This window comes from Bufo bufo, chromosome 6 (genome assembly GCF_905171765.1).
Source record: "Bufo bufo chromosome 6, aBufBuf1.1, whole genome shotgun sequence".
NCBI lineage: Eukaryota > Metazoa > Chordata > Amphibia > Anura > Bufonidae > Bufo > Bufo bufo.
Window position 1 is genome coordinate 54135418 of NC_053394.1, and position 17755 is coordinate 54153172.

Below are 17755 nucleotides of genomic sequence, written 5' to 3' on the forward strand. Positions count from 1 at the left end.
GTATGCATTAAAACGGAGGCATACTCACCCCACAGAAATCAAATCATACAGCCAGATGTCTGGAAAGTTTCTTCTAGGAAATCGTTTCTGGATCTCTTTCTCATTATCTTGAAAATATAATGAAAATATCACATTAAAATTCAAGTATTTGAATTTGAGAGACTTTTATTGATATATTTTATTCTATACTGCACTGAAATAAATTGTCAGGACTGCTGTGCAGCCCAGATGGTCTATTTCAGCACTGCCTTGAGCACTGATAGCAGGGAAATGGGGGCAGTAGGGAAATAAATAGTGATCTGAACTTCTTATCTGCAGTGCTACTCATATATTATTGTACATAATAGTCCAACCGATCGGATTCCACCTTTCATTTTCCAAAGGAGCTGTCTAAAATAAAAGGTGGAATCTGATCGGTTGCTATCGGCATCTAAGCCAGTTCTACTTTACACCAGCTTGATAAATGACCCCATAAATTATACAGATTGCAGCTTTTAATATAAATGGAGTGCACAGAGAGGACAACCCTTTTAGTCTTGTATTGTGCTAAGCTGTACTGACGACCTAATCTGAGGTTTCTCATTAATGACTTTACCTTTCTTTTCAGTTTTCTTTAGCGTATAGGAACGTTGAGCAAATTCATGTGTGCTGCATTTCAGTGGTGCCTTTATCTGAGTGTTGGTAAAAATCTTTAGATGGTTTTTCTGTGAAAGAAAAATAAAATGAATCATCAAGCCGTACTTTTATTTCTCTATGGACCTGTGAGGCTTTGTAAAGATCCATGTACAGTATTTTAGTTTACACATTAAAGTATGTGCTAACTATAAAATGAAGAGAGAAAAAAAGAAGCTGATCAAAAGCAAAGAAAGATGAGATTATTTTTTAATTTGATGAGAATATACTATTAGAATACCATATTTTCCGGCGTATAAGATTACTTTTTAAAACATGAAAATCTTCTCAAAAGTCGGGTGTCGTCTTATATGCCGGGTGTCGTCTTATAAGCCGGTATACAGCGTGCTGAAATTTACGGTACTCACCTCCAAGCCGGACTGGAGATTATGACAACACTATTCGCTGTTGTGAGATCGTGAAAATTCAGATCCGATGGTATATTCTAACCCCGAGGCGTCCCCATCACCATGGGAACGCCTCAGGGTTAGAATATACCACCAGATCTGAGTTTTCACGATCTCACAACAGCGAATAGTCTTGTCATTCTGCGCTTCCACGTGTCCCTGCTGTGAAGAGACTCTGGCCGGACCCGCTCTGACCGAACATCCTGAAGCATGAGCTGGGCAAGCGGGTGAGTGGCGTGGGTGGTTTGCGCTCGTGTGGTCTTCACGCTGCCCTGGAGTGGAGGGTGCCAGGGCCGCTACAGTGAGCAGTGAGGATGAGTCTCTGGCGGCTGAGGCAGGCGGTGCTGCGTCTGCACCATTATCAAAGTAAAAGTCCAGCCTGCCCTGCTTGGCTTGGGTTTTCTTCCCCCGTGGCATCGTGGGTATGTTTACTAAGGGAGCTGGGCACAATTGACAAAGGTTTTATGGATTGGGATAGAGGAACTGGCTTACTTGAATTCTGATTGTGCCGGAGCTATGCGTTCATCCGGCCATCACGAACAGCTGCCTAGCCACCCCCCCCTGGTTGCATAGTCTTATCTGGCGAGTATAGCCCAAACCCTATATTTTAACTGGAAAAGTTGGGGGTCATCTTATACGCCCAGGCGTCTTATACACCGGAAAATACGGTACTTGCTAAATTTTAAGTTGTTACATCAGGGAAATTGCAAATATGGGAACAAAATACCAGTCCATTTTTCACACATGCTCCAAATCGATGGCGTTTTACTTACTAATGGTAGAAATAACTCTCTTGAGCGCAGCCTAAAATGAATATAGACTGCACACCTGACCCCCTAAATAAATATAGACCACAGTCCAGACCTCCTAAACAGACCAAGGCCTTTATACAGACAACAGACGATTCCCATATACAGACTTCAGGCCAAACCACATTGTATACTGACTCCAGACTGGACCCTCCATCTTATAGCCCCCAAATTTACAGACTCCAGACCAGACCCAATTCTACCACTTTACGGGCAATAGACCTGATTTTAAGCAGATTCAACCCAAAGGTGGAATAAGGTCCTTTGCTCAAGTAAATTAATATCCCCTTGTGCATTCTGCATTCATTATATCCATTTCATGCCACCATGTCCTCCCTAGAGCTGACCCTCTAAAAGATTGTAAGTGAGGGCCTGCTAGTGAGCTAACCCTTTAAAACATTATATGCAAAAGCCTGCAGGTGAGCTGACCCTCTAAAACATTACATGCGAGGGCCTGCTGGTGAGCTGACACTCTAAAAGATTGTAGGTGAGGGCCTGCTGGTGAGCTAACCCTCTAAAACATTATATGCGAGGGCCTGCAGGTGAGCTGACCCTATAAAACATTATATGTGAGGGCCTGCAGCTGAGCTTGTTCAGGTAGTGGGACTCCTACACTCATAAAGCCAATGCACTAAGTGAAAGGGCTTCCAAAAATTACAATACACCATTTATTACACATAAAGGAGGATATCATACACCCTTAAAAAATTATGATTGATGGCCTGCTAGTGACCCTCAAAAACATTAGGAGAAAGGGCCTGCTGGTTACCCTCTAAAACATTATGGGCGAGGGCCTGCTGCTGAGTTGAACATCTAAAAAAATTAGGGGTGAGAGTCTGCTGCAGAGCTGACTCTCTAAAACATTAGGGGCGAGTGCCTGCTGCTGATCTGAGCATCAAACTAATTTTGGGCGAGTGCCTGCTGGTGAGCTGCCCCTTTAAAACATTATGGTTGAGAGCCTGCTAATGAGCTGAACCTCTAAAACATTGTAGGTGGGGGCATGCAGGTGAGCTGACAATCTAAAAGATTGTAGGTGAGGGCCTGCTGAAGAGCTGACTCGCTAAAAGATTGTAGGTGAGGGCCTGCTGGTGAGCTAACCCTCTAAAACATTATATGCGTCGGCTTGCAGCTGAGCTGACCCTCTAAAATATTGTAGGTGAGGGCCTGCTGGTGAACTGACCATCTAAAACATTATATGCGAGGGCCTGCAGCTGAGCTGACCCTCTAAAAGATTGTAGGTGAGGGCCTGCTAGTGAGCTGACCCTCTAAAACATTGTATGCAAGGGCTTGCAGCTGAGCTGACCATCTAAAAGATTGTCGGTGAGGGCCTACTGGTAAGCTGACCGTCTAAAAGATTGTAGGTGAGGGCCTGCTGGTGAGCTGACCATCTAAAACATTATATGCAAGGGCCTGCAGGTGAGCTGACCCTCTAAAAGATTGTAGGTGAGGGCCTGCTGGTGAGCTGACCTACTAAAACATTACATGCGAGGGCCTGCTGGTGAGCTGACCCTCTAAAACATTATATGCGAGGGCCTGCAGCTGAGCTGACCCTCTAAAAGATTGTAGGTGAGTGCCTGCTGGTAAGCTGACCCTCTCAAACATTATATGCGAGGGCCTGCTGGTGAGATGACCCTCTAAAACATTATATGCGAGGGCCTGCAGGTGAGCTGACCCTCTACAACATTAGGAGCGAGGGCAAACTAATAAGCATGTTGATATGATGGAAGAGGAGGAGGAGGAGAAAACGAAGATTGAACCATATACCCTTTTTGTGTTGGAAGGGGTGCATAGCACACCGTGAAAAATAGTGGCGACTGGGGACTGTGTAACAAGGGACAGCCACCGACATCAGGCTGCGGAAGGCCTCAGTGTCCACAAGCCTAAATGGCAACATTTCCAGGGCCAGTAATTTGGAAAGTTTAGCATTTAGTGCTATGGCCTGTGGGTGAGTGGCTGGTAATTTGCGCTTGCATTCAAATGCCTGGGGTACGGACATTTGTACGCTGCGCTGGGACACGGAAGTAGATGTGGTCACTGATGGTGCTTGCAAAGGTCCAGGTGCAGGGCAGAAGGCATCCGGGCCTGCGCCTTTGACAGGGGAATGGCCAGCACGTAGCACAGGGGAAGAGGAGGCTGTGGTGTGACCCGCAGACACAGATTAAGGACCCAGGTGTTTGGCCCACCTATTAGGGTGCTTTGATGCCATGTGGCAGATCATGCTAGTGGTGGTGAGGTTGCTAGTGTTCAAGCTCCTGCTCATTTTTCTATGGCACAGGTTTCAAATTACAATTCTTTTGTCATCCGCACTTTCCTCAAAAAAGCGCCAGACTGCGGAACACCTACCCCTTGGCAAGGGAGATTTCCGCAAGGGTGTGCTCAGGGGAACAGTTGTGGGCCTGTTTGGTGTGGCCTACCTTCTCCCTTTTGCCACCCTACTGCCTCTTCCAGCCAGTTGCGGTGCTGCGGATTGCTCCCCCTCTGTACTGCTGTCCTCGCTCGGCTTGCCACCTTCCCAAGTTGGGTCAGTGACTTCATTGTCCACCACTTTCTCACTCTGCTCATCCTCCTGACTTGTTGACCTAACAACAACCTCAGTTATTGATAACTGTGTCTCATCCTCATCATCAACCTCTTGAAACACTAATTGCCATTTCCCACCGTCATCTTCTTGTGACTGTGGATGCTCAAGAATTTGGGAATCAGGGCACAAGATCTAATGTCCCTCTTCAAGCGGGCTTGTAGAGAGGCCCAAATTAAGGGCTTGTTTGCCAATACTCTCCATGGTGGGAGGAAGAAGGATCAGGGTGAGGATTGTGTTGACCAGACTCTTGGCTACTGAGACTGGACTTGGTGGAAGACAGGGTGGTGCTTAACCGACTGAAAGCATTATCTGCTGCAATCCAACCGACCACCTGGTCGCACTGGTCTGACTTCGAGAACATTGTCCTGTGCCACCCTGATGTCACCAGCGGCTAATATAAAATTACAGGGAATGTCACAGGTATTTTGGATGTGCACACATTACACAGGAGATGTAGCGCAGCTAATGTCACTGTCCGCAGCGGACACCTTCTACGGAAAAAGTACACTGGATGTCACAGATATTTTTGGGATGCGCACACGTTACACAGGAGAAATACCGCAGACAATGTCGCTGATGTCAGCAGCGGCTAATATAAAATTACAGGGAATATCACAGGTATTTTAGATGTGCACGCGTTACAAAGGAGATGTAGCGCAGCTAATGTCACTGTCCGCAGTGGACCCCGTCCACGAAAAAAGTACACTGGATGTCACTGATATTTTTGGGATGCGCATACGTTACACAGGAGATGTAGCGCAGATAACGTCGCTGTCTGCAGCTGCCTAACTATTGCATGCTATTTAGCGCAGGATGCATAAAAATAGATATTGCTGCCACACACAATAGTCCTTAAAAGTACTTTTGGGTCTGTAAAATTTTAGCAATTTAACGCAGGTTGCGCTAAAAATATATATTGCTGCTGCCACATACAACAATAGTCCTCAAAAGGACTTTTGGGTCTCTGACAAGTTTTTCTACAGAAAAAATAAAAATTTCACTCCCTACTCTATCTTTCCCTTCCTTAGCACAGCTCTACCTGACTAAGGCATCATGCACACGACCGTTGTTTGGGTCCGCATCCGAGCCGCCGTGTGCTGTACGCATCCATTGTTCTGTTCCGTGGCCCCGCAAATTGCGGACAATTGCGGCCCCGTTTTGCAGACAAGAATAGGCATTTCTCCAATGGGCGGCAGGCACATGGGCGGCTTCCGTTTTTTTGCGGATCCGCGGTTTGCGGACCGCAAAAAATGGCACGGTCGTGTGCATGAGGCCAAACACTGAGCCGAACACGTGTCATCAGGTAGTAACCAACAGTTACATGGCTACGGCATTACAGTGAAGGGCAGTACTTAGGCTACTTTCACACCTGCGTTAGGTGCGGATCCGTCTGGTATCTGCACAGATGGATCCGCACCTATAATGCAAACGATTGTATCCGTTCAGAACGGATCCGTTTGCATTACCATGAACAAAAAAATAGAAATATTTTTTTTGGTTTTTGTTCATGATAGCCCTGAAACGGATCTCACAAGTGGACCCAGAAACGCCAGTGTGAAAGTAGCCTTACCTGCACGTTTATTGGCTGCGTAGCAGCATTGTGCTCGAGCACATGCGGTATTCTGCCGAATACCGCCATGTGCCGAGCATCAAGATGCTTGAGCCGAAATGGTGTTCGGCCGAGCATGCTCGATCAACACTACCAAAAATCATTTCTTCAATTGGTCTTTATAAAATAATATTCAGCTGTTCTGTCACAAAGGGTTAACTGTTTGTCTAGCTGTGTGAATCATAATTTCACCTTGTACGGTCATCTAAGAAACTTTATTTGTAAATTAATAAGAGGTCGGAAACACTTTTTTAAGCCACATTCTTATCAGTAAGCTATAATGATTTATAATGAGTGTTTATTAAGTCAGCGATAAGAAGCCCTCACCTCAGCTGCCTGAACAAAGTAAAAATTCAGAGCCTTCTATTAGGTGTGCATAGACATTAAGACCCTCTGTGCTGCTGGAGGAAGTGCCAAAGTTATGTAAAGGCATAAGGCTGGCATGCAACAAAATCTTTGACCTAAATACATCATTACATCTGTTAATAAATGCCCCCTATATTTCTTTTTAGAGAGATATTGGCCATTTTTGCAAAAACTAACAACAGGAAGAGCTGCCAATGTGAATTTGCTTCTCAGCATCTGATGGATAAATAGCTAATTTGCCTTCCATTGAATGGGTCAATAAAATTACGATAGATGAATAGAGAGAGGCGAATTTCTTGAAATTCCTATTGGGTCTCATTCTACCAAATAGGTAGAACCAAAACAAGTGTAACAGCGGCTGCTGTATGCCGCTGTTCCCCCGCTTGAGTCTTGTGTCCACCGCTGCAGTCCTGGGCTCTGTCACTGTTACTGCTGTAGTATTGCTTGTGAAGATTCCGCTCCACTGCTTCCACTCTGCCCTGGACACAGCATAAGTTTGCTCTGGGTGGAGCTCATCACTCCCTGGGCGGTGTAGGTTGGCTTAGGTGACCTCGCTGACCAGCTCTTGCTCTCCTGCTTGTATTTCAGTGGCTCAGCCCCCTTCCCAGGTGCCTCAGTGTCAAGGTCCTTGTGTTTGCTAGTTCCTGATATGCATGTGTGTTCCTGACTGTTACTTCATTCCTGGACTCTGCTTCTCATCTTATCCCTGCCTGCTTGCCTTGTCTCTCCTGTTGCCGACCCAGATTGCCTGACCTGCTCCTGTGCCGCCTGCCCTGTCCTTCTGCCTGTCTGACTATGCCTCTGCCTTCTCCATCGGTCCTGCACTGTAGCTCCTGGTAACTACCACGCCTGTCTGACTATGCTTGTTCTGCTGGTACCTTCACAGGTATCTCCTGGTCCGCCTGGACCAGCTGCAACTGACTCGGCGATTGCTCTGGAGTAGCCCCTGGCAACTACGCTAACGGCTCAAGTCTATCCTCACAATCAGAGGCTCTAATGAAGACCAGGTAGTTGCTTAGACACGCCCCTCCAGAGTATAGCTAGTCATTGGCACAGTGGGTTCACACCCGCTAACCCGTGACAACAAGTGGCCTGAAAAACAGTGTATGGCACTCTGAAGTCTCCTAGGACTCATATTTTTTCTCTCTCTTAGTATATGTGTATATATACAGTATATATATATATATATATATATATATATATATATATATAGAGAGAGAGAGAGAGAGAGATTTTTTATAAATTTTGTCTTGTACAGGCTTTTGGAAAATAAAGAGTACTTGGACAACTTGGCTGCAACCAAAAAAATAACTTTTTTCAGGAAAAATTTGATTTGGCAGAATTTCCTCATACTTCTTGATAACTATTCGATTTTCCCTGAAATGGCGGTAAAAAAATAATAAAAAATAACAAAATCTTGTGTACGGTGACATATGACATCATCATGCCTGCCAAAACGATGACGTTGAGATTTCACGCTGGATCTTACAGCAAGATGACACTGGCGACCTCTTTACGATCAAATGAATGAGGTAAGTATAAATAAATTTCTTTATTTTTTTAAATTGCAAACAGTAAAATGCTTGAATATGGATATGAGTTGCCACAATCAGCGATGAACGCGGCATCTGAGGGGTTCAATGATGGGGGGCAGCGCAATCGACGTTCCCTGTTATTGTACCTGCTACTTACAAGAAATGTACTTTATGATAGGGATCGACCGATTATCGGTTTGACCGATATTATCGGCCGATATTCAGGATTTTGAACGTTATCGGTATCGGCATCTATTTTGCCGATATACCGATAACGTATGGGGAACAAGGATAGCGCTGCTCTCAGCGCTCTCTGTGTTCCCTCCGCAGCACAGGGGAGAAGGAAGCAGTGTCTCCTCCCCCTGTGCTGCTGCTGCCGCCGCCACCAATGAGAGGAGAGAAGATAAGAGGAGGGGAGGGGCTGTGGCCACCGCTCCACCAATGAAGATAAGTCTTTCATTAATTCATATACAGGAGGCGGGAGCTGGCTGCAGAGTCACATAGCCGACTCCCGACCTCTATCAGCGGTAGCTGGGGTCCGCGGTAGTTAACCCCTTAGGTGCCGCGGATCGCAGCTACCGCTCATAGAGGTCGGGAGCCGGCTATGTGATTCTGCAGCCAGCTCCCGCCTCCTGTATATGAATTGATGAGAGATTTCTCTTCATTGGTGGCGCAGTGCGCCCCCCCCAAGCTCCCTAGTATTAATCATTGGTGGAGCAGTGCGCCTCCCATCCCAGTCCCAATAGTAAAAACATTGGTGGCGCAGTGCACCCCCCCACCCAAGCCCCCCCCCAGTATTAATCATTGGTGGCAGTGGCCACAGGGTCCCCTCTCCCCTGCTCCTCTGATCGGAGCCCCAGCAGTGTAATCCTGGGGCTCCGATCGGTTACCATGGCAGCCAGGACGCTATTGAAGCCCTGGCTGCCATGTTCAGCTCCATGCTGCTGTGTGCACAAAGCACAGAGCAGCAGGGACAGTGTGAGCTCCTATTCCCCCTGATAGAGATCTATCAGGGTGAATAGGACAAGGGTTCTAGTCCCTAAGGGGGCTAAAAGTTAGTAAAACAAAAAAATAAAAATAAAATATTAAGTATAAATGAAAAAGATTTACAAAAAAAATAAAAAATACACATTAACAATAAACATATTAATTTTCAGTAGATTTGTGTAGGAATTTTTTTTTAATCAAAAATGAAAATTCCCAGAATATCGGTATAAATTATCGGCTATCGGCCTGAAAGTTCACAAATTATCGGTATCGGTATCGGCCCTAAAAAAATCTATATCGGTCGATCCCTACTTTATGATGAACTAATTTGTCACTAAGCAAATTTTTTTGTAAAATTCTGTGAAGCAGCCGAATCACATTTTTGAGAACTTCGTTCATCTCTACCTAGAAAGTGATAAAAAAAATTGCAACAGGTTTTTGGAAAAAAGCTCAAATGTGCAACCTCTGTGGCAAAATATACACTGCCAATGATGCTGAAAAATATGCTTGTTGCAACAGGTTTTTGTGAGAAAAAAAATGCTGACTCCTGCACATGGAAAGGAAAATAGTTCTGTCTCTTTAAAAGCTTATTAGTAGTGCAAAACAGTCTGTTACAGCCAAGGCAGGAATTGATCATATACAGACACATAATACTTTAACTCACCCTATCCTATGCTAAAACCTGTATTTTTATCCAGCAATTTAATCTATCTAATAAAATATAGCGTTCCAATCCCTAACACTGACCCTGTAAGACCATAAAATGTCCGACATAGTCACTGAGTATCCCGCCGTCTCTTATAGACGTGGCAGGAGCCTTAAGGATCGCCTGGTGCGTAGCCACTTCACACCACCCACGAGGCTAGATCGCAAGCCTGTAGGTGTTTTTAAATGTGGCTCGTGTAAGGCTTGTGAATACATGTCCACCGCTAAGATCATTACATGCTCGGTGACTGGCAGTACTTTCCAGGTCTGTGACTTCATTAACTGCAGGTCTAAAGGTGCTATCTACCTGTGTCAATGTCCATGCCCCAAGGACTACGTCGGGAAGACAGTGAGAGAAGTAAGGAGGAGGGTACTTGAACATGTCAACGATATTGTCAAGAAGGAAGTGACACCGGTAGCCACCCATGTGAATGATTTCCATGGGGGGGACCCAAGATCCCTTAAATTCACAGTCCTGGAATTGGTACCCCCTTCTCCCCGTGGGGGTGACTGGGATAGGAGGATCCTACAGAAGGAGAGTGAGTGGATCCATAGGTTCCGTTCCCAGTCTCCCCATGGTCTTAATGAAAGACTAACCTTTTCATGCTTACTCTGATCTTCCAGGCCTAGTCTATTCTCTCCATTAACCTCTCCGTCATCCCCTTTACTATGCCACCCCCTCGGCTGGATGTCCCCGTCCACCCCCCCCTCTCCTTCCCTCCCCCTCCAGCTCCCCATCCCCTTTTCCCTCTGTCTCCCCCTTTCCCTAGCATGTGAGGTCATCAGTTATTTAATTGTCCATAAAACTTAGCCAGGTGCGTGAAGCATCTTAATTGTCAATTTATCGTGCATAGTGAACATAAACTGGTTCACTAGGAACCATGAAATGCCCATTCCTAATCATGATTGGGCACTAATATCCTTTATTGACGGTCTGCCCTTCACCATTATCCTTACATTCCTTCTCCCTGTCCTGTCCTACCCTGTGCGTGTCCCGCCACATTTTATATGATATATGTGGACAGCCATTTAACTTCACTTAATTAGCCATCCTCACTTATGTGAGTCATTGCCCCCCTGTCAACGGGATCCACAGTGTCCTGCCTGGGGCTCCGATGCCGGTATAGTTGAGTTCTGCGGTCCATAGACCGGATGGGCAATGCGTCTCAACTGCCGAAAGTGACGTTATGCGCTCCACAGACCGGCTCTTGTCTAGTCACGGCGGTGGTTATTTCTCTTACATCCGCCGGAAATCGCCACCTCCACGTGCGTTCCAAGGTGGAACGCACGCACTTGACAATCACTACCACCGGTCCTGAGGGGTAGGAACATCACTATCGGCGCGACGCAGGATAGGCCAGGAGGGATATTTAAATGGGGACAGCATGATGTGCATAGCAATGGACCTGAGGAGAAGACAACATGGAGGACCGATACTGACTGTGAGTAAGACATGGGCTGTGCGGCCCAACTCCAAGACAGACTAGCTTTACTTATTATGTTCTTCTGTACAATACAGGTGACTTGAAGTGGGGACTAATCCACTTGATTGTTTGACCATCTAGCAGTCTATCTTGAGGTACAACTATTGCCCTTGGGTATTCTAATATGGTGGCCTCTGAATGTAATTATATATACTGCCGGCACTAGCTGTTTTCTTTTCCACAGCTGTAGGTCGCAATTCATTAACCTGGCCCGGCGCTTGAATTGCTGGGCACTGTTATTGTGGCCTATTGTGCCACTTCAGCATCCCGTGCGATATCTGTTCACCATATTTGACTCATACTTACGACTGGCATTCCGCTGACAGAGTGAGTCATATGTGTGATCTAGGTGTTAATTGGTGGCGGCTATATTTAAATGTACGGATAATGACCAACAGCATACAATTGTCAATGTTCTTCTCCTACAGAGCCCCCCCCCGTACCTATGACCGTAAGTAAGTAAATTTCCTTTTATGCTTGGGTCGCAGGATTGGACGGTCTTCCTCCTCCTCTTACTATTACTATTATCCGTGGCTCCTAACTACCTAGTATCACTCACTGAGTTCACAACGGTGTATCTAAATTGGTACTCTACACCCGTCTGCGGAGTTCGCATTATACTATGGTTCTCCTCCATCTTTACTATTGATCTGATTATTTGTTTTCATTCACCCCCTGATGATCCCACACCGTGGGGGAAACGCGTTGGGGTTTTCTGCAATTATCAGTGTAATTACCACACTTTCGTTATAGGGTGTGTTTTTAGCTTATTGATGTACTTTGTACCTTCTGATCAGTATCAGTATCATTAGGGTTGTATACATAGTTCATCCCGTAGTTGTGTATGTCTGTATGTCCACTTGGTTATCCACCATTGCCCTAGCCATCGGCAATCTACCACCAGGCCAGTACTCTGGCCGTCGTCATCCTCCGAGGGCCTATTAGGAGGTGCTAGCCGAGGTTCGAGGACAGGGAGTCCCCACCATTAGGGGCCGTCCCTGGGCTAAAGTGTAGTTTAGGGTATGAGTGTAGGGATTTTTTCTCCCCCCTTACCCATCAGTGGCCAGCTAGACTGTGGTATTCTGACTGTAGTGATTGATGTTTGTCCGTCATTAATCTTAAGATATTAATAAATATAAATCTCTGTAAGGGTTAATGTCTCTGCTGGAATCATAAAATGTCTTGGATGACTAATTGATGTGTCTGTGACAGAAATGTCCCTACACATAAATAGCTGGGCTCAGAATGGCATCTCTGAAGGAACCTAACATAATATCTGAAATACAAGTTTATAACATCCCTCCTGATTGGGCTGTCAGTCTGACTGCAAGGCATCATGGCAAGCTAGCCGGCCAGGGTCTCGTTCATGCAAACCATTATATTCCCTGCCCTGTTTTCATCACCAGTGTACTGAATTTGAAATGTAAAACTATAGGCACTGTTTTGCGTGAAATAATTGCAGTCTGATGGTTGGTACCATTCAGTTAATTAGGCTTACTTCAAATAAACGGAAAACATCAGTTCTGTACTCCTCTTCCATAGTAGTATTCTCAGGGCACTGGCGTACTTCAGGGTCCCTTGATAGATATGCGTATTCATTGGATTGAATAGCATTCCTCAATGTTTGAGTCTGCAAGAAAGGCCAGAACCAAAAGTGATTTATGGTGTATTCATTCAAATTGCAATCTAGCAGCCATTAAATTTAAATCAAGGCTAAACTAAATATACCGTATCATAAAATTGACCCACTTTATACCTTGCTTCTCATCAAATGCTTGCATTCTACATGTCCCAGATGTACGATGGCTACTAGGAAAAGCAACCACTTCTACACATTTCGGCAATTCTGAGATGGCAGCAGTAGTTGTCCAGAGCACACCCCCTCAGTCAGTTGTTTGCTGTTATTGGCTACCAATCACTGATGTCATTTTGCCCACCCAGCCTAATTCCCATCCTTTAGGTTTAGGATCTCTGTTATCTAACAATTTCTTTACCTTGCATTTAGGTCCCAGGCAAGGAACTTGTGAGTAATTCAGACATTTTACAGCAGTATTCCCTAACCTTAGTCTCTGCGGCAGTTTGCAGTACCCCAGTACAGGGGTCTTCTGAAAATGGTTTGTAATGTAATTTTATTTAATGTTATGTGATGTCTATGTACACCCAGCATTGCCTGGTATGTGGTTGGTAGGGACAGGGTTAACCACCTTGTTCCTCCCCTCTTGGCAGGACTGAGGTCGTCTGACTTTCCATCTGGGGGATAGACTAGTGTTTGAGACAGAATGAGGAGGAAGGGAGCAAGTTCATATGCTCCTGCTCCTAAGATCTTAGACTCCGGAGTCTAACATCTCTGTGATAATTGCTACTTCTACTACAGAAAGAGCAAGAGGATAAAAGAAAAGATCTTGGAATCTGCATGGCTTAAGCATAAAAGTCAGCAAGGTAACCTGCGTATTTAGCTAATAAAGACTTTGCTGCTTGTGGGGGACTACAGTTAAGACACCCATCAGACTTAATCATGTCCTGGTCAGACATGTTTCCAAAGATCTGTATCCCAAAGTGAACACTATATAGACAATTGCTAGATTACAGTTGCTAGCAAAATATTCTAGAGAAAGAGACTTTGGCAAGATAGTATACCAAGAGTGCCATTATTTGTCTTTGTGCCAGCTTCCATACATCGCCATATGGGAAAAGGATTTGCACTGTGTACCAATTATTGGTGGATGTACTCCTCCCATTTTGCACTCAAGTAAAAAGAGACATTTATTCTTCTATGTACCTCTGGCCTGGTTATCTGAGTCAGACCACACCATACACTGGCCATTATACTAATACACCTCCTGCCAGGCACCCAGGCAACCACCAACATCAAGGGCATCCCAAACTACCATAAGGCAGGAGCCCCAACTACAGGGAGTACTCAGAGAGAAGTAAGGGTACACACCTCTCTCACAGCACCTGCTCTATGGCACATCCTATAGTTAGAGCCCCTCCCATCCTCCCCTCCAGCGTATCAAGAGCTTGTTGCACTATAACATCCAGCAGTGCAGCACCCATAGGGTCCTGCCAGGTTATAAGCCATAAAGTAGCACTGTTGGGTAAATAACACCTTGCTAATAAATGGAAAAGAGTTCTTTACCATATGAAATCATTCCAACTTACCATTTCTGTAACTAGATAACTGTCATCATGAGGTTTTTGCAGCAAGTATCCTTTATCTACAGAACGCACGGAGCACAAGGTTCCAGCAACTGCGGTAACTTCCAGATTCACGTCTTCCCCAGGTCGGACTTGTTCTTCAGAGAAGCTAAGTTTCACCTGTTCATATAAATGATGGAGATGTTATTTTATTCCATTCCATAGATTTTTTTGAATATTTAAAGAGCATCCGTGAGCATAATCAACCCTATTAAACCAGGCATAATGCCTGGTAGCTTTGCATATGCTGATTAAAACAATACCTTTTCTATTTTTATTATGTTGAACTGCTGCAGAGATATCAAAGTTTTTATTTATTTTGAGCACCAAGGGGCTGGATGGAGCCCTTGGAAAACTGCTTTTGAAATGCCCCTGTGCTCTGTACATACCCCTCATCTCTCGATTGACAGACAAGACAGAAGAGTCCCCGAAATGAAGGAGAACCACAGAAGCACGGCCACTTTCAATCTCCCTCTATAGGAATTTCAAGAATAGCCAAGAGCTGGCTAGGCTATTTCTGACAGCTGCATAGTGATGAATGGAGAGGTGGCCTTGCATGTGTGGGGTGCTCTCAATTTACCGCTATGGGACTTCCGACAAATAGCCAAGCTCATTCACTCAACTATTTTCATAATTATCATTCTGTATAGGAGTGGGTCCCAGAAGTGAGACTCTTCCCAGCATGACAATGATGGCATATCTTCGTGATATAGAGAACTAATAAAAGCATGGCTGCACAACATTTCACATGCAAACAATAGAACAGAGAAATGGGGGTCATTCAAAATTAATGTGGTATTATACCTACTAGAAATGAAAAATGTCACTGAAATTTAAACCAGCTTGCTGTATGGAGCGACTGAATAAGCCGGCATATATTTAAAGCTCCATTGAAGCAATAGGGAGACAACAGACGCTAGATGGTAAGCCAAATATCGATTTAAAGTTTCGACCTTAAAAGGATATGCTATAAGAGACTTTTCACATTTTCAGGATTCCTGTGGACACTTTATGAACATATTGCGCTCCCAGTGAATACACCTACAACATTTTTCAGTGACATTCAGTTTCTCAAATTGGGATAGAGCGCTAGAAGATAATACCCCCTCTTTCCCAAATAACAGCATATACTTGAAGTTTTTTGGTGTGATATATATTATTGAATTTATCGACACTATTGAGTGGTATCGAATATTCTATCGAATATTTCAACATAGAATTTTGTACCATTCAATTTATCGAATATTTCTATCGAATATATTTTTATTGAATATAGTATCGATCATATCCACCACAATATATGTGACTGTAATGTTGTATATTATTGCTACATTGTACTTGTATTTTATGGGGATTTAATAAATATTTTCTGCACATGTCAATCTGGTTGCCAAGTGTATGAGTGCTCGCTCATTTTCCTATTGTTACATTTGCCTTTAAAGAGAGGGTGGGGTGATTCCCTCTATATGAGCTTGCAGCACCATACCTTAACTACCTGCTAGTGAGCCACCACAACCTACCACTATAATCTGTATTTTTTGTTGTTACTAGTATGTATGACTTTTTGCTCACTGTTTATTCAAATACGGTACATTTTTTTGGACCACCATACAAAATGCCACCAAGGATTTTTTTTATATGTATCAATGCTAATAATTTTTTTATTTTTATTGTTTATTGTAATTTTTAAAATGGGAAATTGGGGTGAATTTTTAATACTTTTTTAAAAATATTTTTAGAAACTTCTTTTACTTTCTTTAAACTTCTTAGCCACTTAGGAGATTTGAACATGGGTTCATGTGATTACTTATACCATAGACTGCGATGGTTTACCATTACAGTTTATGAAAAAATCACTGTGTTCATATTAAGCCCTGAATCATGCCATGCGTTCAACTATGGCAGCCCTCGGAGGCTTCAGGTAGCTCCCAGATGGCATAACAACCTAACAGCTACGAGTATAATGTCGCAGGAGCTGTTTGGTCCCCTGGAGTAGCCCGCTCCTGATAAATGACTGTTTAGATACTGTGGTTGCAATTGATCACAGCATTTGAGGGGCAATTGTGATTGAAGTTATCTCTTATCACAGATGCTGCAAGCAGGTCTTTGCAAAAGACTTGACATCTGCCATACATGTACAGCGAATGTAGGAAAAGGTTTAATGTACACGGAAGAAACAATGGGCGACTAGACAGCACGCCAGCATGATGCACTACATGCAACTACCATGAGAGCAGGGCCTTACAGAAACCCGCTCTGTGTGAGTTAGGATACTAAGGATCCGACAGACCGACAATTATGGATGATAGGAGTGTGAGTGGCTGTTCATCAGTATTTTGCATCAGTGCTTATATAATGTGTCGCATTATAATTGTTTGCATCCTACTGGAAACTGGTATGGTTTCTTGCCTTTGCAGGGAAGACCCTTGAGACTCATATTTGCAGTTTGACATGCCATAAATCCAAATGTTTAATTAAAGTTTGAATACCCATGGATTTCACATGGTTTTCCATGTTCTGTTTAGTTATAGAAGCATTCCCACAATTTTTTTTATTCTCTTACCTGTTAGAAAGGTATATGATGCAAACTGTAGAAGTTTATTATATTACCAATGACTGCATTTGTGAGTTATCTCCTCCCTTCTGATCCTCAGCTGAGTCATGTGACCAGCACTCTACTTTCCAAATAACATAGCATCTTACATTATGTGTGGTCAGGAAGACAGTTAGAGAAGTAGCTGACTTCCTGTCCTGTCAGTTGGAGGTCAGAGTGTTGGTCACATGACACAGCTGAGGATCAGAAGAGAGGTTATAACTCACAAATACAGTCACCGTTAAGAAGATTACCTCGGTTTACATCATGGGCCTTTCTTACAGGTCAGAGAATAAAAATGTATGTGGGAGTGCTACTTTAAGCATCTTACCTTGCTTTGTGGACATGGTGAGACATTGAAAGTTGTAGTGTCAGCAACGGTCTCTCCATTGGGCAGAACAGAGAAAACGAAAAGATTGAATGCAGGGAAGAAATCATCATCAACATGGAACTTAACAGGGAATGAACCATGTATATCTGAAAATGAGAAAAATAAAAATAAATCAACTGGTCAATCTATAAGGATGCCTTCACATGCAGAGGATTTTGCTGCAAAATTTCTGGTACTGAAAAGCAGTTCCATTCATTTCAATGAGGATGCAAGCACATGGATTTCTGCAATTCCCATTCAGGTGAATGGAACTGATTTTCATTCATGGACAATTCTGCACCATGAGGGATCATACATTTGGCAGAGCTGTCTGGCAGCTGCATATCCCCTTGTCCCTATTGATGTAGACATGTATGCTTAGCTGAACTGTTTTTAATTGTATTAAAACTAAGAGCATTCACTACTACATTACTGCACT

General features: G+C 44.0%; 1 protein-coding gene across 1 annotated transcript in view; it reads right to left on the reverse strand.

The window, feature by feature from the left end:
• The window catches only part of LOC121004845 (alpha-2-macroglobulin-like protein 1), a 113643-nt gene that overhangs the window by 30894 nt on the left and 64994 nt on the right, over positions 1-17755 (reverse strand). The window contains exons 17-21 of the mRNA XM_040437237.1: positions 17278-17423; positions 14318-14473; positions 12654-12785; positions 596-704; positions 29-107 (exon numbers count right to left, since the gene is read on the reverse strand). Coding sequence (XP_040293171.1) covers positions 29-107; positions 596-704; positions 12654-12785; positions 14318-14473; positions 17278-17423 — 622 coding nt within the window. The remainder of the gene's footprint in view (positions 1-28; positions 108-595; positions 705-12653; positions 12786-14317; positions 14474-17277; positions 17424-17755) is intronic.